Source organism: Moschus berezovskii, chromosome 2, assembly GCF_049115385.1.
Source record: "Moschus berezovskii isolate FMDL1 chromosome 2, NW_MosBer_1.0, whole genome shotgun sequence".
In the NCBI taxonomy this organism is placed as follows: Eukaryota; Metazoa; Chordata; class Mammalia; order Artiodactyla; family Moschidae; genus Moschus; species Moschus berezovskii.
In genome coordinates, this window is record NC_142461.1 from 674,265 (window position 1) to 695,473 (window position 21,209).

General features: G+C 51.9%; 1 protein-coding gene across 1 annotated transcript in view; it reads right to left on the reverse strand.

The window, feature by feature from the left end:
- Positions 1 to 19,263, reverse strand: part of SPATA21 (spermatogenesis associated 21) — a 41,168-nt gene extending 21,905 nt beyond the window's left edge. Inside the window, exons 1-8 of the mRNA XM_088842856.1 lie at positions 19,147 to 19,263; positions 16,964 to 17,112; positions 15,512 to 15,701; positions 12,732 to 13,027; positions 12,318 to 12,366; positions 9,367 to 9,791; positions 8,897 to 8,985; positions 3,574 to 3,711 (exon numbers count right to left, since the gene is read on the reverse strand). Of these exons, the coding sequence (XP_088698982.1) occupies positions 3,574 to 3,711; positions 8,897 to 8,985; positions 9,367 to 9,791; positions 12,318 to 12,366; positions 12,732 to 13,027; positions 15,512 to 15,701; positions 16,964 to 17,112; positions 19,147 to 19,254 (1,444 nt within the window). The 5' untranslated portion in view covers positions 19,255 to 19,263. The remainder of the gene's footprint in view (positions 1 to 3,573; positions 3,712 to 8,896; positions 8,986 to 9,366; positions 9,792 to 12,317; positions 12,367 to 12,731; positions 13,028 to 15,511; positions 15,702 to 16,963; positions 17,113 to 19,146) is intronic.
- Positions 19,264 to 21,209: the final 1,946 nt, after the last annotated feature.

The following is a 21,209-nucleotide window of genomic DNA, read 5'->3' on the forward strand; positions in this document are numbered from 1 at the left end:
GAACACCCAGGATCGATCTCCTTTAGAATGGACTGGTTGGATCTCCTTGCAGTATAAGGGACTCTCAAGAGTCTTCTCCAACACCGCAGTTCAAAAGCATCGATTCTTCGGCGATCAGCTTTCTTCACAGTCCAACTCTCACATCCATACATGACCACGGGTAAAACCATTGCCTAGTCTTGACTAGATGGACCTTGGTTGGCAAAGTAATGTCTCTGCTTTTTAATATACTATCAAGGTTGGTCATAACTTTCCTTCCAAGGAGTAAGCGTCTTTTAATTTCATGGCTGCAATCAGCATCTGCAGTGATTTTGGAGCCCAAAAAAATAAAGTCTGACACTGTTTCCACTGTTTTTCCATCTATTTCCCATGAAGTGATGGGACCAGATGCCATGATCTTTGTTTTCTGAATGTTGAGCTTCAAGCCAACCTTTTCACTCTCCTCTTTCACTTTCATCAAGAGGCTTTTGAGTTCCTCTTCACTTTCTGCCATAAGGGTAGTGTCATCTGCATATCTGAGATTATTGATATTTCTCCCGGCAATCTTGATTCCAGCTTGTGCTTCTTCCAGCCCAGCGTTCCTCATGATGTACTCTGCATATAAGTTAAATAAGCAAGGTGACAATATACAGCCTTGACGTACTCCTTTTCCTATTTGGAACCAGTCTGTTGTTCCATGTACAGTTCTAACTGTTGCTTCCTGACCTGCATACAGGTTTCTCAAGAGGCAGGTCAGGTGGTCTGGGATTCCCATCTCTTTCAGAATGTTCCACAGTTTATTGTGATCGACACAGTCAAAGGCTTTGGCATAGTCAATAAAGCAGAAATAGATGTTTTTCTGAAACTCTCTTGCTTTCTCCATGATCCAGCGGATGTTGGCAATTTGATCTCTGGTGCCTCTGCCTTTTCTAAAACCTGCTTGAACATCTGGGAGTTCACGGTTTACATACTGCTGAAGCCTGGCTTGGAGAATTTTGAGCATGACTTTACTAGCGTGTGAGATGAGTGCAATTGTGCGGTAGTTTGAGCATTCTTTGGCATTGCCTTTCTTTGGGATTGGGATGAAGACTGACCTCTTCCAGTCCTGTGGCCACTGCTGAGTTTTCCAAATCTGCTGGCATACTGAGTGCAGCACTTTCACAGCATCATCTTTCAAGACTTGAAATAGCTCAACTGGAATTCCATCACCTCCACTAGCTTTGTTCGTAGTGATGCTTTCTAAGGCCCACTTGACTTCACATTCCAAGATGTCTGGCTCTAGGTCAGTGATCACGTTATCGTGACTATCTTGGTCGTGAAAATCTTTTTTGTACAGTTCTTCTGTGTATTCCTGCCACCTCTTCTTAATATCTTCTGCTTCTGTTAGGTCCATACCATTTCTGTCCTTTATCGAGCCCATCTTTGGATGAAATGTTCCCTTGGAATCTCTAATTTTCTTGAAGAGGTCTCTTGTTTTTCCCATTCTGTTGTTTTCCTCTATTTCTTTGCATTGATCACTGAGGAAGGCTTTCTTATCTCTCCTTGCTATTCTTTGGAACTCTGCATTCAGATGCTTATATCTTTCCTTTTCTCCTTTGCTTTTCGCCTCTCTTCTTTTCACAGCTATTTCTAAGGCCTTCTCAGACAGCCATTTCGCTCTTCTGCATTTCTTTTCCATGGGGATGGTCTTGGTCCCTGTCTCCTGTACAATGTCACGAACCTCCGTCCAGAGTTCATCAGGCACTCTATCAATCAGATCTAGTCCCTTAAATCTATTTCTCACTTCCACTGTATAATCATAAGGGATTTGATTGAGGTCATATCTGAATGGTCTAGTGGTTTTCCCTACTTTCTTCAATTTAAGTCTGAATTTCGCAATAAGGAGTTCATGATCTGAGCCACAGTCAGCTCCTGGTCTTGTTTTCGCTAACTGTATACAGCTTCTCCATCTTTGGTTGCAAAGAATATAATCAATCTGATTTCGGTGTTGACCATCTGGTGATGTCCATGTGTAGAGTCTTCTCTTGTGTTGTTGGAAGAGGGTGTTTGCTATGACCAGTGTGTTCTCTTGGCAAAACTCTATTAGCCTTTGCCCTGCTTCATTCCGTGCTCCAAGGCCAAATTTGCCAGTTACTCCAGGTGTTTCTTGACTTCCTACTTTTGCATTCCGGTCCCCTATAATGAAAAGGACATCTTTCTTGGGTGTTAGTTCTACAAGGTCTTGTAGGTCTTCACAGAACCGATTACTGGTTGGGGCACAGACAAAAACAGGCTGTGCCCGGGATCACCTACCGGCCAAGCTGAGGCTGACGCCTAGTTTGAGTGAGGACTCAGCCTCAGACAGTGACGCAGGAAGCAGAGCTGATTCTCAGGGGCCAGGAGCCCAGCCCCCGCCGCGCTGCTGTGTTCCCTGCATCTAGTCCAGCAGCCCACACGATGGGCCCGTGCTGCTCGCTCTGTGCCCAGTGCCCTGTGTATAAGTTATTTCTGCCACCAGGAATGCCCTTCTTCCTCCTTCTTGTCCTGCCTAACTCCTGCTTTCTCTTTCACCATCTGGCTCAGGATCGCTTCCTCCAGGACGCCTTCCTGCCTCATCCCTGCCTCCAAGGCACCTCAAGCACTGCTGCCTTTGGTAACTCTTCCCTCTGTGCCATTGACTGTGCAGGCATCTCGAGGGCAGATCTCGTGGGTCTTGCACGTCGCTTTATTCCAGCGCCCAGCACAGGAATGGGCAGCGCAGGCAGCTGAGACGCACTTAGAGAACGGATGCGACCAGCAGTGAGTGTCTCCTAGACCCAGTCCGTGCCACCGGCTGTGCTCGGTGCTTTGCCTGGATTACTTCATTCGATCTTTTCAGCAGCTCAGTGAGACGGGTCACTGCTGTAAGCCCCATTTTACAGGCAGGGAAACTGAGACGTGATGAACTTCAGTGACCTGCCCCAGGCCATACAGCTAGTAAAACGAGTGACCAGGTCACGGAGGAGCATCCGATGAAGCACACACAGTGTCCTGGAGGGGTGTCCTCAGAGAAAACCTGCATCTTAGCGCCAGGAACTGGGTCTTGGTCACCTCTGGGTCCCCAGAACCTGGCACTGAGTAGGTCCTCAGGAATTACGAGCTTTGGGAGCCAGAACCAGCTGTATTGTTTGCATTTGCCCACAGCAAAATGAAAATGCAGCACTTCCCTGGTGGTCCAGTGGTTAAGAACCTGCCTTCTAATGCAGGAGCCTCAGGTTCCATCCCTGGTCAGCGACCAAGGATCCCATATGTGGCAGGGGAAATAAGCCCATGCTCCACAAGAAGAGAAGCCCAGAAGCACTGCAACTAGAGAAAGTCTGAGTGCTGCAATGAGGGTCCAGTGCAACCAAAAAAAAAAAAGAAAGAAAGAAATGCAGAACAGGGCAACCAAAAAAAAAGGAAGAAATGCAGAACAGGGCCCCTCGTTCAAAAATTATCAAGAATTTCTAGACCGTAACAGCAAAGCGGTGAACAAAACTCAGGACCCTGTCACCGAGCCGCGTGAGACTGCACAGGCCTCATACTGCTGCTTAGCCTGACCCCGTCAGGGCGCAGGGCGAAGCCCCCAGCACTCACCGTCAATGTCAGCGCTCCGCAGGGCAAACCCCACCTGGGCCGGCGTCAGGGAGATGCCCACGAGAAGCAGGACATTCTCCAAGCTCTGCGCGTCCACCTCGCCATGACCGCTGAAGATCTCAAAGTAGCTGCGGAAGGCTGGGGCGGGCGGGGGGGGATGGGGCGGGCCGTGGTCATCTCCTGTTTCTAGCATGCATCCCATCCGCTCCACGCACCCCTACGCGAGCCTCCCCTGTCTCATCCCATCCGCTCCACACACCCCTACACGAGCCTCCTCTGTCTCATGGCTGGGTGGAGAGACGAGTGAACCACAAGTGTGAAACGCGGAGGAGCAGGGTCCATAGGCACCTCGCTCTCTAGGACAAGGTCAGGCCAAGGGCGCAGGGACCGCCTTCACCGGCAGCAGGGGCACTCCCACCGAGGGCACGGCGGCTGTGTGCCGAGCACGATGCCGAGTTCTGCACAGCCACGCTCTCGTGTGATTCTTACAACAGACTTTTAAGAGTAGAATGCTTATTTCTTTGTGCAGATGGGGAAACTGGCTCAGAGGTGAGAGCACCAGACAGATCTTTTTGACTCTGAATCTGTGCCTTGGCTTCGGGGCTCTGCAGTTACACATCTAAGCTGAAGCTTCAACACTTGGGCCACCTGACGCAAAGAGCCGATTCATTGGAAATGACCCTGATGCGGGAAACACTGAAGGCAAAAGAAGAGGGTGGCAGCTGATGAGATGCTTAGATGGCATCACCAACTCAATGGACATGAATCTGAACAAACCTTGGGAGATAGTGAAGGACAGGGAAGACTGGCAGGCTGCAGTTCACGAGGTCACAAAGAGTTGGACATGGCTTAGCGACTGGGCAGTAACCGTTACTTATCTGGATGGACATAGCTTCTAAGATGGGCTTCCCTGGTGGCTCAGATGGTAAAGAAGTCACTGGCAATGTGGGAAACCTGGGTTTGATCCCTGGGTTGGGAAGATCCCTGGAGGAGGGCTTGCCAACCCACTGCTTGGAGGATCCCCATGGACAGAGGAGCCAGGCGGGCTACAGTCCATGGGGTCACAAAGAGTCAGACAAGACTGAGCAACTAAGCACAGCCTCTAAGATAACTTCATTTGTCTGGACCAGAGCAGAGGATGCAGAAGGATGTTTCTCAGTCGCAGGACTCTCTCAAGTCCCACAGTGGCGTCAATTGATAGAAAAGTTACGTCCTGATCCTAACAAGGGTGGGGCTGGTTTCACAGCTCACAGCACAATCCAGGTTAGAATCAACAGGCCTGCTGATGAGACTGGCTCCACCATCTGCTGAGAATCAGGGTCCCTGTTACACACGCTACATTGTGCTCGCTGCCTACATTCATACACTGAAGCCTCGACACCCACACTGCCCACCCCCACTTGTCTTAGAATGTGACTGTATTTGGAAATAATGCCTTTAAAAAGGTGATTGTGTTAGAATGAGCCCCTTAATCCAACCTAAGTGGTGTCCTTTAGAGAAGAGGAAATTTGGACACGCAAGAGACACCAGGGATGAGCATGCACAGAGGGAAGGCAGGACGCAGGAGAAGGCAGCCACCTGCAAGCAGGGAGGGAGTCTCCAGGAGAAACCAAACCAGAGAAGAGCAGAGGAAGAGACCCAACATACTAACAGCCCAGTCTGCGGCTCCTAGGCTCCAGAACTACGGGAAAGTAGCTGTTAAGCCATCCAGTTGATGGTACTTCCTTATGTCAGCCCAAGCAAACTAATATAGTTGCAGTGGGCAAGTCACGGCACTTCTATGACCCCCAATTTCTTATCTGTAAGATGGGCAGATAGTGTTCAACATGGAACAACAGACTGGTTCAAACTTGGGAAAGGAGTATGTCAAGGCTGTTATAAGAGTTACATGAGAACCTGGCTGCGAAGGACTTAGCATACTGCCTGGCACACGGCAGGGGTGCCCTGAATTGGTGGTATTCCTGCTACAAGGTGAAGGTGTGTACTGTCACCCTATTTATTAAACTTGTAGGCAGGGTACATCATGTGAAATGCTGGGCTGGATGAATCACAAGCTGGAATCAAGATTGCTGGGAGAAATATTAACAACCTCAGATAGGCAGATGACACCACTTTAATGGCAGAAAGTGAAGAGCCTCTTGATGAGAGTGAAAGAAAAGAGTGAAAAAGCTGGCTTAAAACGCAACATTCAAAAAATTAAGATCATGCCACCTGGTCCCATCATTTCATTGCAAATAGAAGAAGAAAAGTGGAAACAGTGGCAGATTTTCTTTTCCTGGGCTCTGAAATCACTGCAGATATTGACTGCAGCCATGAAATTAAAAGATGCTTGCTCCTTGGAAGAAAAACTGTGACAAACCTATACAGCATGTTAAAAAGCAGAAATGTCACTTTGCCAACAAAAGTCCGTAATAGTCACAGCAATGGTTTTTCCAGTTCACTTCAGTCGCTCAGTCGTGTCCGACTCTTTGCGACCCCATGAATCACAGCACGCCAGGCCTCCCTGTCCATCACCAACTCCCGGAGTTCACTCAGACCCACCTCCATCGAGTCGGTGATGCCATCCAGCCATCTCATTCTCTGTCATCCCCTTCTCCTCCTTCCCCCAATCCCTCCCTTTTCCAGTGAGTCAACTCTTGTACAAAGGTGATAGTTGAACCATAAAGAAGGCTGAGCGCCAAAGAATCAAGGCTTTCAAACTGTGGTGCTCGAGAAAACTCTTGAGAGTCCCTTGGACTGCAAGGAGATCAAACCAGTCTATCCTAAAAGAAATCACCCCTGAATATTCACTGGAAGGACTGATGCTGAAGCTGAAGCTCCAATATTTTGGCCACTTGATGCGAAGAGCTGACTCATTAGAAAAGACCCTGATGCTGGGAAAGTTTGAAGGCGGGAGGAGAAGGGGGTGACAGAGGATGAGATGTTTGGATTGCATCAGTGACTCAATGGACATGAGTTTGAGTAAACTCCAGGAGTTAGTGATGGGACAGGGAAGCCTGGCGTGCTTCAATACGTGGGGTTGCAGAGTTGGACATGACTTGTAGACTGAATGACAACAAGAAGGACAGAACAACAAGACACCCTCCCAGAGAGGTTGCATTAATTCAGCACTTGGGACATCATAGAACTTGTAAGTCTCTGACACACAGAACTGAAATGTGGGAAAGAGGTAGGGCGGGGCTTAGGGTTGGAATCAGCGGTGCTGAAGAAGGAGATAAACAGAACAGCCCGCATTTAAGATCATCTCAAATGCAGGGTGGTTGGGCTATCAGGGCAGGCTCTTTCCCCACCAGGCAGGGCTGAAAGTCCTGGGAGGATGCTGGGCCTCTCTGCCAGTGTGCCATGTTTTCCGTGAAATCAGCTCACGGAGGTGGGGCAGCGGGTGCTGGACTTAGAAAAGCCCTCCAGAAAGGGTTCAGTTTAGTTCAGTTCAGTTCAGTCACTCAGGCGTGTCCGACCCCATGGATCACAGCACGCCAGGCCTCCCTGTCCATCACCAGAAATGGTAGAGAGCTTTAAAGCTGAGAGCAGAGACAGGCTTCCCTGGGGCCCAGTGGTTAAGAGTCCACCTGGCAAAGCAGGGGGCATGAGTGTGATCCCTGGTCAGGGAGCTAAGATTCCAAATGCCAGGGCACAGCTAAGTGCACACACTCAGCTACTCAAGCCCACGTATTCCAGAATCCTCGCCGCACAGCTCCAGTCTGCACCAAAACAAAGGATCCCACCGGGCGCAAGAGATCCTGCGCTCTGCAACAAAGACCTGACTCAGCCAAACGAAAGCATTTTTTAAAAAAGAGTGAACTTCAAGGATCCGGCCCTAGGGAGCCAAAGAGTGTATTCAGGGAAGGCAGAAGGGGCCCCCTGGCCCTGCCTGGGGCTCCAACTGTGGGGAGGAGTGCAGGGTGGAAGGAGAGTGACCCCCCCCCGCCCCCCGCCAAGGCCAGGGCCGGTTCCCGGCGTGCACAGCGGCTTAGGCCCCTCGCAGAGCCCAGAGGAAGCGGCCATTGCTCATCCTCACAGCACAGGTCATGGGGCCCAAGCTAAGGGTGCTAGGGACCAAAGGGCGCCTCGCCCAGGGTGGGCGTTCAGGCTTTTAATTTTCTTGGTGGAGGTGGGATGTGGTGGATGAGTTGGGAGCTGTGTGTAACAGGACCCTAAGGGACTCTTCCTGGGACAGACCCCTCCGCACTGTGTCCTCTGTCTGCCTCTTGTTTGTAGACTCTTAGGCCTTCCCGAGTCCCAAAGAATGGATTCAGTCAGAGAAGCGAAAAAATGCAGGAAGGGAAAACAGTCCAACAAGACTAAATAATACTAGTTTAGACATATAAGGTCAAGGAACTTGAGCTCCTCTCCTCAAGGACTAAAGGGTCTTCCCCGTAGCTCAAACGGTAAAGAATCTGCCTGCAACGCAGGAGACCCGGATTCGATTCCTGGGTCGGGAAGATCCTCTGGAGAAGGGAATGGCAACCCACTCTGGTATTCTTGCCTGGAGAATCCCATGGACAGAGGAGCCTGGCGGGCTACAGTCCACGGGTCACGAAGAGCTGGACACGACCGAGTGACCAACACTGCTGCACGAGGACTACAGGTAACCCGAGCCTGTCCTCTGAGCCACTTTGCAGATGCTGACTCCCCACCAAGTGGAAGAAGTTACCCACAGGCACTGCGACCACAGGCAGGCTGATTGGAATGAGAAGACTGATGATGTTGACGCCCAGTGACCTCACCAGCAGCCAATCAGAAGAAGGCCACGAACTGATGAGGAACCCTGCGACCCACTCCCTCCCTCTGTCCTTAAACAGCTTTCCTGAAAGCGGTGGGGATTTGGGCCTTTTAAGCTGCCTGGACTCCTAGCTCAGCGCCTGCAGTGAACGCTGCTCTTTCCTCGACAGCAGCCCAGTATCAGTAGCTGCGCTGTCCAGTGCATGTGCAAGCAGAGCAAATGTGGGTCAGGAATGTGTTCAGGGCAAGTGGTCCTGTTAAAGGGTGAGGGGTGGTCTAGCACAAGAGGGGGCGCTGGGGTCTTGCCTCCATCCCTGGTGGCCTCTCCAGGGGACCTAGAGAGTGGGTTTGTGCTGGAGGAGGCACAAATGCCTCCAAAAACAAGAGTGCTCTGCAGGGCTTGCTCTGTTCGTTCAGAGACCACTCAGGAAGAGGGAAGAGGGCTAGGGTCAGCCTTCTGCCCTGCACCGCGCCGCCAGCCCAGCGCAGGCTGGGACAGACACAGGGCCGCGGCGTGATCGGCAGGCCCGTACCCCACCCAGACCCGCCAGCCGAGGACTGGGGGTCCCCGCCCTCGCCCCCCGGTGAGGCCCGCTCTCACCGTCCTCCTGCTTCATGGTGAGGTGCTCCTCCGCCCTCTCCTCCCAGGTCTGACACAGCTTCAGGAGGCTGCGCTCCTCCAGCTCCTGCCTGCAGAGGACAGAGTCGGGCCCAGGGCACATCCGGCTGCCCACCCTCGCCCCGGACCCCGAAAGCTGGGGGTCGAGGGGACCACTGGGGCAGAGGGGTCATAGGAGGGACCCGGGGAGGCTTTGAGAGGTCACAGGAATCTGCGAGTGACCTGGGGGAGCGAGGCAGAGGTGAGGGGCGTCTAGATGGGTTAGAAAGAGAAGCAGGGTCGGCGATGAAGAAGGGGCTCAGTGTGAGAGATAGAGAGCCAGGAGAGGCAGGGGACATGGAGGGGACACACAGGAGGTGCAGACAGGCACAGCGCTGGGATGCAAGTCTGGAGGGGATGTAGGGGCCCTGGGGCCAGGCTCGGATCCCGACGCTTTCTGGGGTGGCTCCTACCGTGCCTTCAGGCTCCTCTCCCCGTTGTGGCTCAGAAGTTCTGTCCTTCTCCAGGCCAGATCCGATGCGGGCACCGGCAGGACGGCAGCAGGCCCTGGAGCAGGGCCAGGCGTCCCAGCAGGGGCGGGGACTGGCTTGGGGACGGGCGCCCGGGCCCAGGCCGGGACTGGGGTCGCAGGCAGGGGCGGAGGCAGGCTGGGGGAGGGGGCGGGCACGAGACCCAGGGCCCGGGGGCACCTCCGGCCTGGCAGGGCGCGGGCCTTGGCGGCCCTCCGAAGCGCGGATTCCTCCTCCTCCACCTCCAGCAGGCGCCTCATGAAGCCGGGCCGGGCGCTGCTGGGGTCCCGGGCGTCCGTGGCCACCATGGGCTCCTGAGGCTGCTTCTGCGTGGGATCCAGCCCCCTTACTCCCGTGTCTACCACCTCCTGGGGACGGGACGGGCAGGCGATGTGGGAGGCCTCCGGCCAGCGGGACGGTCCCGCAAGCTGCTCGCAGCCACCCTCACCAGGGCACCTTCAGCCTGTCCTTCTCCTCCAGGTCCTGGGGAGCCCACATCTCTCCAGCATCCTCTAGACCCCTTCCCCATGTCCCCCTCGACCCCTGACCTGGGCCCCGTCCTAGCTCTCCGAGCCATGCTCTTGAGTGAGCAACTCCCCAGTTCACCCTTGTCTCTTTCCTCCTCTGCAGTCAGCGCAGCCTGTCCAGCTCGCTGCTTGTCCTCCCCAAAAGCACGCTCCCTGAGGGCAGGACCGCACCTGCCTCTTTGATCCTATCAGCACAGCAGCCTACTCCCACTTGGCAGGCACTCAGTGGATTCCCATCCACTGTGTTCAGCAAAGGCAGCACCTCCTACGTCTCTCCCAGAGAGGAGTGAACTGTACCCTGCCCGCCTCCACCCAGGCCGTCCCACGCAGGCTCCAGCCCGGCCCTTTCTCCTGTTCAAAGGTGGAGCTATTACCACACACCTGCTCGACCTGAAGTATCAGCGCTGCCCTCTCCGCCTCCCGTCAGCATGTAAACATGCTATATCATTTTCCTTTTTTAATTTAAAAAATTTTAATTATTACTTTAAGGTTTTAAGCTGCGCCGTGTGGCATGCAGGATCTGAGCTCCCGACCAGGGATTGAACCTGTGTCCCCCGCATTAGGAGCATGGCGTCTTAACCACAGGACCAGAGAGTCTCTTATCTTCCTTCTTTAAAAGAAAAGCTCTCAAGGCTTCCTTGGTGATCCAGTGGTTAGGAATCTGCTTTCCATTAAAAATAATAATAATAATCTGCATTCCAATACAGGGGACACCGGTTCAGCTCCTGGCTGGGGACCTGAGACCCCACGTGCTGGGGGGCAGCTGAGCCTGTGGACACAGCTGCACAGCCCAGGTGGTTCTGTGTCCGTTGGGCCTGTGCTCTGCGCCTAGACCAAGTCCACACCCTGCAGCGCAGAGGCAAAGACCCAGCGCAGCCAGAAGGAAAACCCCCCACACTACACAGCCTCTCAGTGCCACCCAATTCTCTGCCCAGCCTTTCGAGCAGAATGCCTTGAAAGACTGGCTGCTCCTGCCTCTGCTTTCTTCCCATCTCCAGTCTGGCTTCCGGCCCTGCTCCCCAGCCAGACTCCTGCAGGGTGGCGATCAGCTCTCTCTCCTCAGAGTCGAGCCCTCAGCGGCACTAGACACACATGCCCACCCTGCCCCTCCGGGAGCGCTTTCCTCTCTGGACCCGCACTCTCCCCCCAGCTGGCTCCCTCCTTGAGAGTTCCACAGCCTCCTTCCCTGAGGCCTCCTCACTCTTGATCCATTTCTGTGGGTTTTGTTTGTTTTCTTTTGGGGGACCGTGCCACATGGCATGCGGAACACTTCCCTGACCAGCGACTGAACCCATGTGCCCTGCATGAGAAGCACAGAATCTTAACCACTGGACCATGAGAGAAGTCCCTCCATTTCTGAATGTGGTGGAGACCAGTGGTCTGCCCTCAGACACCTTCCTGCTCCGTACACTCTCCTAGATGTTAGCCCCGTTTTCCTCATGTTTACATCTCCCATCCTGACAGCTCTCTCCTTCCTAATTCCAGATATCCTCCTGGTATTTATTCCTGTTTGTCCAGAACATGACCAAAGCAGAACCTCAGGTTCTTGCTGTCTGCTCCTTCACTAGTGTCACGCGGGCCCCAGACCGAAAGCCTCTTTAAAAAAAAAAAATTATTTGGGCTTAGATCGAATCTGGGCTTAGAATCTGTCTGCAATGCAGGAGAGCAGGTTCGATCCCTGGGTCAGGAATATCCCCTGAAGAAGGGAATGGCGACACACTCCATGATTCTACCCTGGAGAATTCCATGGACAGAAGAGCCTGGCGGCCTACAGTCCAGGACGTTGCAAAGAGTCGTACGTACACAACAGACTGACTAACACTTTCAAAGTCGATTTACAATATTAGTTTCAAGTGTACAACATTGTGGTTCAATATTTTTGTAAATTATATTTCCTAAAAGCTCTTTTGATTCCTCTATCTCAACCTGCCTTTCCACCAGGAAGATGATGACTGTTCACAGGTTGCCCAATCAAATCAAAGAACTAGGAAGTGAGAGAGCTGTTGGAGGTGGGGATGACTGGGAGGGGATGGGAGTCTCCCAGGCGTTCAGGGAAGCTCTGGGTTGTGTGCTGTGACTGAGCAGCTGGATGGCAGAGATCTGTGCCAATGTGGAAAAAACCACCGTGGCCTGAGGTGAATCCGGGGGTTCCAGAGTGTAACAGCAGCCTTGACTCACAACCAAGATACACACATGTGGGCACAGACATGCACATGTGCAAACACACACACACGTGTGCACACCCATGGGAACACACAGGCGCAGACTCACACCTCCCCCAGTCTGAATGCTGCCCTGTTTCTGCCTCTTTCCTCTCTGTCCAGGCCTCCCCCGCCCTGTTCCCTTCCCCACTGTGGCTCTACTTACAGGTGGACGAGCAGGCCCCAGTGCCGGCAGGATCTCCACAGCCTCGTCTCTAAACAAGGGAGAACCCCCAGGTTGCAGGGGGGGGTGCAGCTCAGGGCTGGCCCTTGCACAGCCCTTCTCTCAGCCCCAGGACACTCAGACCCACTGCCACAGTTTCACCCCCTAGGCTTCTGCTCTCAGAGGGGCTCGTCATTCTTCCACGTCCCTTGTGGGGACTTGGCCGGTGAAGAATAGGCCCATGGGGCAAAGAATTCTGTATCAGAGCTATTATACAGATGGGGAAACGGGTGTTTGGGGGGCATGGCTGACCAAGGTCTTACATCGCATCAGGAGCTGTCAGGACTAGAAGTCGCCTCCTCTGGAACTAGCAGAGGAACAGTCTTGTTGGGGTCAGGGAGAGGTGGGGTGACTTACCTTGCTTTGGGTGTGTCGGGTCGTGATGTGGGTGGTGGGGCAATGTGAGCTGTCTTTTCCTCCAGAGTTGCTGTAGGCCTTAGTGTCTCTACTTCCTGGGAACTGTCCTCACATCCCCCTGGGCCAGGCTCTGGCAGAGCCCCCTGTGGCCCGATGGGTGGAGTGTCCACCTCCTTGGGGAACTTGTCCTCCAGTTGCTGTTCACAGCTGTCCAAAGTGCAGTAAGGCTCTGTTGGCTGCACTGTGTCTGACTTATTGGCTGCCAGGTGACCTGGGATGGGCTGACCTTCTGGGTCCTGCCAAGAACAAAGACATCAAGACGGGGAGCCCCATCCTGGCTCTCAGGTGGCCCTCAACACTCACCCAGAGACCAGCTGACAAACAGTTACTCTGGTCCAAACACTGCAAGCATTACCTTACTGAGCTCTCCCAGCACACCTAGAAGGTTCCCTAAGCAGGGGTCAATTACTCCATGTTGAGGGATGAGGGAACTGAGGTCCAGAGGAGGCATGGCTTACCCAAAGTCATAATCCACACTTCTTTGTGCAGGTAGGATGGAGCCTGGGGAAAGTGAGGAAATCCTCTTTTCATTTTATCTATTTATTTATTTGCCACACTGCATGGCATGTGAGATCTTAGTTCCCAGACCAGGAATCTAACCCATACCCCCTGCAATAGAAGTGCAGAGTCTTAACCACCGGACCACCAGGGAAGTCTCTGACACAGTCCTCTTTAAATGGGATTTCCCAAGGGGTGTTTCAAAGAACAAGAATCCTTCATGGTACTCCCTACAAAGGAGATTTTTACATTAACTGATTTCAAGACTTTAATAAGTTGCTATAGTCAAGACAATGTGTGGGACTTCCCTGGTGGTCCAGGGGTTAAGACTCCATGCTTCCACTGCAAGGGGCATGGGCTCAATCCCTGGTTGGGGAAAGTCAAAGTGAAAGTCACTCAGTTGTGTCTGACTTATTGCGTCCCCATGGACTATACAATCCATGGACTTCTCCAGGCCAGAATACTGGAGTGGGAAGCCTTTCCCTTCTCCAGGGGATCTTCCCAGCCCAGGGATTGAATCCAGGTCTCCTACATTGCAGGCAGATTCTTTACCATCTGAGCCACCAGAGAAGCTCCAGAGAAAGGAGAGTCTCCAACAAATGGTGCTGGGATGACTGGACAGCCATATGCAAATGAGCCTAAATCCAACACTCAGACTACATACAAAAATTAACTCAAGCTGGATCATAAACCTAAGTGTTAAACCTAAAATAATAAAACTTCTTGGAGAAAACATAGGATAAAATCCTATGTGACTTCAGATTAAGTAAAGATTTCTAAGAAATAACACCAAAAGCACAGCCATAAAGAAAAAAATGATCAATTAGACTTCATCAGAATTAAGACTTCTGTTCTTTGAAAGTCACCATGGAGAGAATGGAAAAGACAATTGACTATTCAATTAAAATGATGCACAAAGTATTTGAATAGACATTTCTCCAAAGATACATAATATGTGCCTATAAACACATGAAAAGATGCTTGACATGTTTAGTCATTTGGAAAAGAAAATAAAGACCACATGAGATTCCACTACACACTTAATAGAACGCTTAGAATTAAAAACAAACCATACCAAGTTTGGGGGAAGATATGGAACAAGTGGAATTCTCATACATTGCTGATGGGGATGTAAAATGGTACAACTACTTTGAAGAAAAGTTTGGCAGCTTCTTAATAAATTAAACATACAAATACCATATGACCCATTCTACTCCTAGGCATTTATTTGCCCCAAAAAAAGTATCTGTACACACAGACATGAATGTTTCTATAAGTCTTATTTGTAACAGTCGAAAAGTTGAAACAAATCAACTGTCCATCAATAGGTGAAAGAATGAAGAAATCCAGTTTTGTTTGTTAATTTCCTCAGAACAGCAAAGTGATTCAATTATACACACACACACACACACTTTTTCATATTCTTTTCCATTGTGGTTTATCACAAGGTATTGAACATAGTTTCCTGTGCTATAAAGTAGGACAAGAAATTGTGACCTATCCATACAATGTAATAATACTCAGCAGCAAAAAGAATAAAGTATTGATCTACACAATAACATAGCTGAATCTCAAAATATTCATGCTAAGTGAAAGAAGCAAGACAAAAAGAATGGATACTTATGCTTCAATATGGAAAATTCTGGGAAATACAAATTTACTGTTGCAGAACACAGATCAGTGGTTGCCTGGGGCTTGGAATTAATAGGAGAACCAATGACAAAGGGGCAGAGAAAACTTTTTTGGGGGGGATGACAGATGTGTTTATTTTCTTGATTGCAGTGATGGTTTTCTGGGTATATACATGTATCCAAAACAATAAATTGTACACTTGAAGTATGCACAACTGTGTATCAATTGTACCTTATGAAGCTGTTTTTTTTTAAAAAAAAAAACCCTAAACCTTAAAATAAAAAATAAATTAAAAGATATTTTATAGTCAAATAAGTTTGGAAAAGGTGCCATACTCTAACCACCTCTTAAAGGGTCCCACAGACAGCAGCTAAGAAACAGCTGCTAGAACATTCTCGCATAAGAAAAGAAAATTGGGCTTTGCTAAACCCAGCATGTCCCGTTTTCAATTTTACCCAGAAGCCCCATCTCCTCCCTGCCTCTAACAGTTCCCTGCTCCCTCACCTCCCCTGCAGGTCAGCCATTCCATCCCCTCCTGCCCGGGATTCTGTGGACATTACCTGGCGGCTTTCAGGGCCCTGACCCTCCACCGGCCCTGGGTTCCACTGGCTCCCCTGTTGGTCCTCAGTTTCCTTCCCTGAGACCTGCTGCTGCAGCCCTTCCTGTGTTGCAGGGACCCTGTTGGGGGGCACCCCCAGCTCACTTCCTGGCATGGGTGGATCCCGGTCTGCTTGCAGCTCCCTGGGCCCTTCCTGGGGGACCCAAGATGACAGCTTCATCCTGGAGAGAACAAAGGGACACTTCAGCTCCGAAACTGGGGCAGGGTTTTATATTCTTGTGCATCTTCGTGGTGCCCACACGGGGCTAGGCACACCATAGGTGCATGCTTAATGCCTGGGAGAAGGAATGAAGGGCTAACATGAATTCCTCCAACCACAAACACTTTGATGTCAATGTTTAAGAGAGTTAGGATTTAATATTTTCATTATTACTTATTGCTTTTTAGAAGAAAAGAAAAATCAAGGAGAACTGGAATTCATAGTGGTGGGGAGACTTGAGCCTTGGATCATTAAGCTAAAGTTGACAGGTCTTGATTTGAATCTGTGTAGATCTGATCTCACTTTAACATTATGGAGTATTTCCTCCAGGCTTCTTCCTTAAGGACATACATACATATTTTTAATGGGGATTAGCTTAAATATCATCTTCAAATAATTGCATACTTTCAGTTATATTGCAAATACAATTTTGCAATTTTTTTTCAATTAACAGTATAATCTAATTTTTTCTGATGCCTAAAATCTTTCATAAACATGTTTTTTAATGAAAGCATAAAATTCTCTATTTTATAGATAATCATAATTTGCTTAACCATCCCCCTATTGTGGGCATTTAGCACATACTGGGGGCTTCCCGGTGGCTCAGCAGTAGAATCCACCTGCCAGTGCAGGTTCTATCCCTGGGTTGGGAAGATTCCCTGGAGAAGGCAATGGCAAACCACTCCAGTATCCTTGCTTAGAGAATTCCATGGACGAAGGAGCCTGGCAAGCTACAGTCTATGGGGTCACAAACGGTCAGGCAGGAATGAGTGACTAAACAACAACAGCGCGCGCACTGACATTTTAAATTTTTTTAGCCTTTAAAATAAGGTGCCAGGAGAAATCTTTGCACATAAAACTTTGCCTGAATCTTCACTTCTTTCCTTAGGGTATATTTCTAGAAATACATGAGGTTAAAAGCAGTGTTTTAAACAGAGTCCAAGGTACGTAGTAGAGGAGCAATGCGTATTCTCTGAGGGATTTTTGAGGTTAAACAAGACACGAAAATGCCCCTTGAACACGACACGTCACAGAAACTTGTGGCCTAGTGGGGAGCTCAGACAAAAGACCCGCACACATAATTATTCAGTGTGAGTCGCGCTACGAAAAAGAGTACAGGGGCAGTGAGTGGGCAGACCCACCTTAGTCCGGGGTCTCCTCCCCACCGGGTGAGCCACAGGGGGCTTCTCTCCTGGACCTGCTCTCTGGGAAGCCCCCACTCACCCTGGTCCTGCCGGGAGCCTCTGCTCCTGGGGCCCGAGCTGCGGAAACCCCTCTGACGCGTCTCTGTGTCCGGGCCCGGCCTCCGGGGCTCCCAGGGCTGGTGAGGGCCGCGGGCCGCTGTCCATCGCGTCCGCATCTGGAAACGCAGCCTAGAACAAAGATGCCCACGGCCCCGGCTCAAGGAACGGGCCATCCGGACGGGAGAGCCCGCGCCTCAGGAGGGGAGAGCCCGCGCCTCAGCGGAGACCCCGCGCCTCAGGAGGGGAGACCCCGCGGCTCAGGGGAGGGGAGACCCCGCGGCTCAGGGGAGGGGAGACCCGCGCCTCAGCGGAGACCCCGCGCCTCAGGAGGGGAGACCCCGCGGCTCAGGGGAGGGGAGACCCGCGCCTCAAGAGGGGAGACCCCGCCCCTCAAGAGGGGAGACCCCGCGGCTCAGGGGAGAGGAGACCCCGCGCCTCAGGAGGGGAGACCCCGCGCCTCAAGACGGGAGACCCCGCCCCTCAAGAGGGGAGACCCCGCGCCTCAGGGGAGAGGAGACCCCGCGCCTCAAGAGGGGAGACCCCGCGCCTCAAGAGGGGAGACCCCGCGCCTCAGGAGGGGAGACCCCGCGCCTCAGGGGAGACCCCGCCCCTCAAGAGGGGAGACCCCGCGGCTCAGGGGAGGGGAGACCCCGCGCCTCACAAGTGAGGCGTTGAGAAGACTCGGGGAGGAGACAGGAGACTGGGAGGGACCCATTTAGCCCCAAGGGCACTGCAGGAACCTGGAGCCCAAGCGGTACCTTGACCACCGGGATCCTGACAAGGAGAGCTCGAGGGAGCACCCAGGGGGACTTCCCCGGCGGTCCACTGGTTAAGACTCCGAGCTTCCACGGCAAGGCCACGGGTTCAATCCCTGCTCAGGGAACTAAGATCCCGAAAGCCGCAAGGCGCAGCCAAAAAAAGAGAGACCCTGGCAAGGTCCAAGGGAGGCTTCCTCAGTTTCCGCTGGGTTTTGATGTTGATCTCTCCCTGGTTGGGTGGCCTTGAGCCGGCGATTCCGAGGGAGCTCCAAGCTTTACCTGAGTCAACAAACTCCAGGCAACTTGGCTCAATCAACTGATAGTAGTTGTTATAACACAAGATTCCTCTAGGAGTCAACACTAAGGGCATCTACCAAGGGGCAGGGCCGGGCCAGGGCCAGGTGCCCCCAGGGACTTAACCCAGTTAATGCTCAGCATGACACACGTGAGTCCGTGAAACTCAAGGGCTACAGTGCCAAGCCCAAGATCATACAGCTGGTTAAGTGGCGGCACTGAGACCCCATGACTGTGCTCTTTCGAAAAACAAATGTGCAGGTAACGGAAGCCCTGAATGTTTGCCCCAGGCTCCTTCCAAGACCCCTCATTTAGGCCCTCTTTGTGGGCCCACAAAAAGCCATAATTTATAACAGACGCTACAGCTAGAGGGCTATACTTAATCCAAAGAAATGTTGCCTTTTTTATGGTGACATTTTTAGCTTGGGGACACAGTAAAGAAGGCGCAGAGATCATAGATGGAAACTCTGAGTCGCTGTCAGGGGAATAAAGGTTATGGGGGAGGGGGAGGGTAAGGGCCATGGACGGCTTTCTACTTAGTAGAGTAAGTAAACAATTCTTGTTTTCCTCATCCAGCCAACATCTCTTTTGGTAACAGAAGCCAACATTCTTTTATGGGAAACTTCGTGCCTCCTTTCGAGAGTACCCCCGCTGACTTCATTATACAAAGAGATCCAGGCCACTCTGCCCTGCCGTGGTGACTGATTCGGGGATAAATATGTGACTACAACCCAGGCCAGTGACCCTGATACCGGAGACTTGCAAAGGGGCTCTCCTCTTGTTTGGGATGTTAAACTGGAGGAAGTACGATGGGAAGATGTAAGCCTGGAGCGGCCAGGGCAATTCTTGCCGTTTGGCAGGGAGAGGATGCCTAGGAATGCCACAGAGGCAGGCAGAGCCGAGACACTCATCTAGCACCTTAACCAGCCATACCTGAAGCCTATGGGCAGGTCTGTCAGATACCCAGCTGATGTGTTCTCATTCCTGCCTAGTCCAATCTGAACTGAGTTTTGTGCCAGTTGTTATAGAGGCTTAATTAAAGCAGTTGGAGAGAAAACCTGGGCAAGAGAAGGGAAAGGTGCCTGCTGTGGGTGGAGAGGCAGGTCCCTACCTGGCTGACTTCTGATATAGTGGGCTCCTCATCAGCCCTGTTGCTGGCAGGCCTCAGGCCAAGACTTGGCTGGGCCCCTGGCACCTTGATCCTATCCTCCGTGTACATCTGGGCGTTCCCGTTGCCCGTCGTGCCAGGGCTGATGAGGGTACCAAGTGAGGAGCATCAAACGCTGTGTTCCCAGAAAAGAAATCCAGTCAAAGTTCCACCAAGCACATTACCTAACTGCCTCTTCTGCAGAGGCAGAGTCTGTAGTGGAGAGAGCCTGGCTTAGGGGAAGAAGTAGGGCCAGGCCTGGCCCAGGAGGGGCACACAGCCCAACCAGGGATCTCCTCGCATGTTTTACCCACAGTTTCCCCAGTCCTCACAATGACGAGAAAAGGAGGCTCCGGGAAACAAAGTGACTTGCCTGAGGTCTAACACCAGATGGGTCACAGAGCAGGAACTGAACCGTGGCCTGCTGGGTCCCCAAACCCACACACTTTTCTCTAGAGCAGCATTTCCTAACAGGTGTTCTCCAGAATACTGGCTCCGTGAGGGGCACCACAAAAAGGTTCTGAGGCCAAATGTGTCTGGGAAGTTCTGAGTTAAATGACAGAGACTGGGACTTCCCTGGTGGTCCAGCGGTTAGGAATCCACCTTGTAGTGCAAGGGACGCAGGTTCGACCCCTGACTGGCGAATTAAGATCCCACGTGCTGCAGAGCAGCTAAGTCTGCGAACCAGGACTACTGATCCCGTTTTTGCTGCAACTAGAGAGTCCATGGGCCACAGTGAGGATCCCACTAAGACCCCAGGCAGTCAAATAAGTAAATATATTTTTTAATGAAATAGACCCCTTTTTCAGGATTTCTCAGAGTCTTTAATATACTAAATGTGCACTTTAAAGAGAGCCCGAGAGTGTCACGGTTGCTGCTACTGCTGTAGAGGAAAAATCTGTTCCTCCCGGGGCTAAGGAATAAGGAGTGGAGAACACTTGTGTGGGGCCCTTAAGTCTTCAGTGGCACTAGGGGGTTTGCCAAATCTCCCCTTCCCTGCCCTGGACATATCCTTTTCTACAGCTTTCTTTCGTGTCTCCCCTTCTGCCTTTCCCATCCAACCTCCTGTTTGGCTGTACCACCATCCCCTACACAAGCATTCTCTTTTGATCTGGGTAATCTCCTGCATTCCTAATCCCACAGACTCCCCCCCACCGCACCGCCCCCCCGCCCCCCCGCCCCCCCCCAAGCCAGCCCGTTTCCGACTTCTCTGTCTCTCCAACAACCCCTGCCCCCAATTCCATCCATCAGGCTCCTGCCTCTTCTCCAAGCTTCCAACCACCTCAGTCCTGTCTCTGGCCTTTGAATTCCTTTGCTGCAGCATCAGTACCGTTTCTATGGAAATGCCACGGAAACCTCTTCTCACTGTTCACTTATTTCTAGGGGTAAATCCTACCCGCCCAGAGACACCTTGAGGATCTTGACGGTGCTTCTCCCACTTTAAATCCTGACAGACCACCAGCACCCACAGAGGAACCTTCTGTTTGCTGGGCATGTTTGTCAACGATATTCTAACCACTCCATCCTCGAGGTCAGCGGCTTCAGCCCTGTTTTAAACTGAGGTTCAGGGTGGCCCAGTGCTTTGTCCAATACTACACAGCAAATCTGCAGAGGAACTGGTTTCAAACCCAGGCCTGTGTGACTCCTAAGACTGCTTATCTCACCGTATCATCTTGCCTCCAAAGAAGCTCAATTCAATCCCTCCCTCACCCGCACAGCCATCAACTGTGTGCCAGACGTACCCATGCCTGGCACATCATCAGGCTTTGGGAGCACACTGGGGGTCCCAGTGGCTCTCACCAGGGGCTCCGGGGACGTGCCCCTCACAGCAGCTGAACTGAATGCCCCTCTCTTCTCCTTTCCTCCCCACCATGTCTCCCCTCCAGTTCCACCATCCGCACAATGCAAACAAGACCCCCGCACCAGGGGACCCCACCACGGGAGCAGCTCCAGTCTCCCCGAGGACCTGGACTCTCACTGGGCACGGAGGGGTCAGCACCGTGCGAGCACCTCTCCCTTCCCCTGGG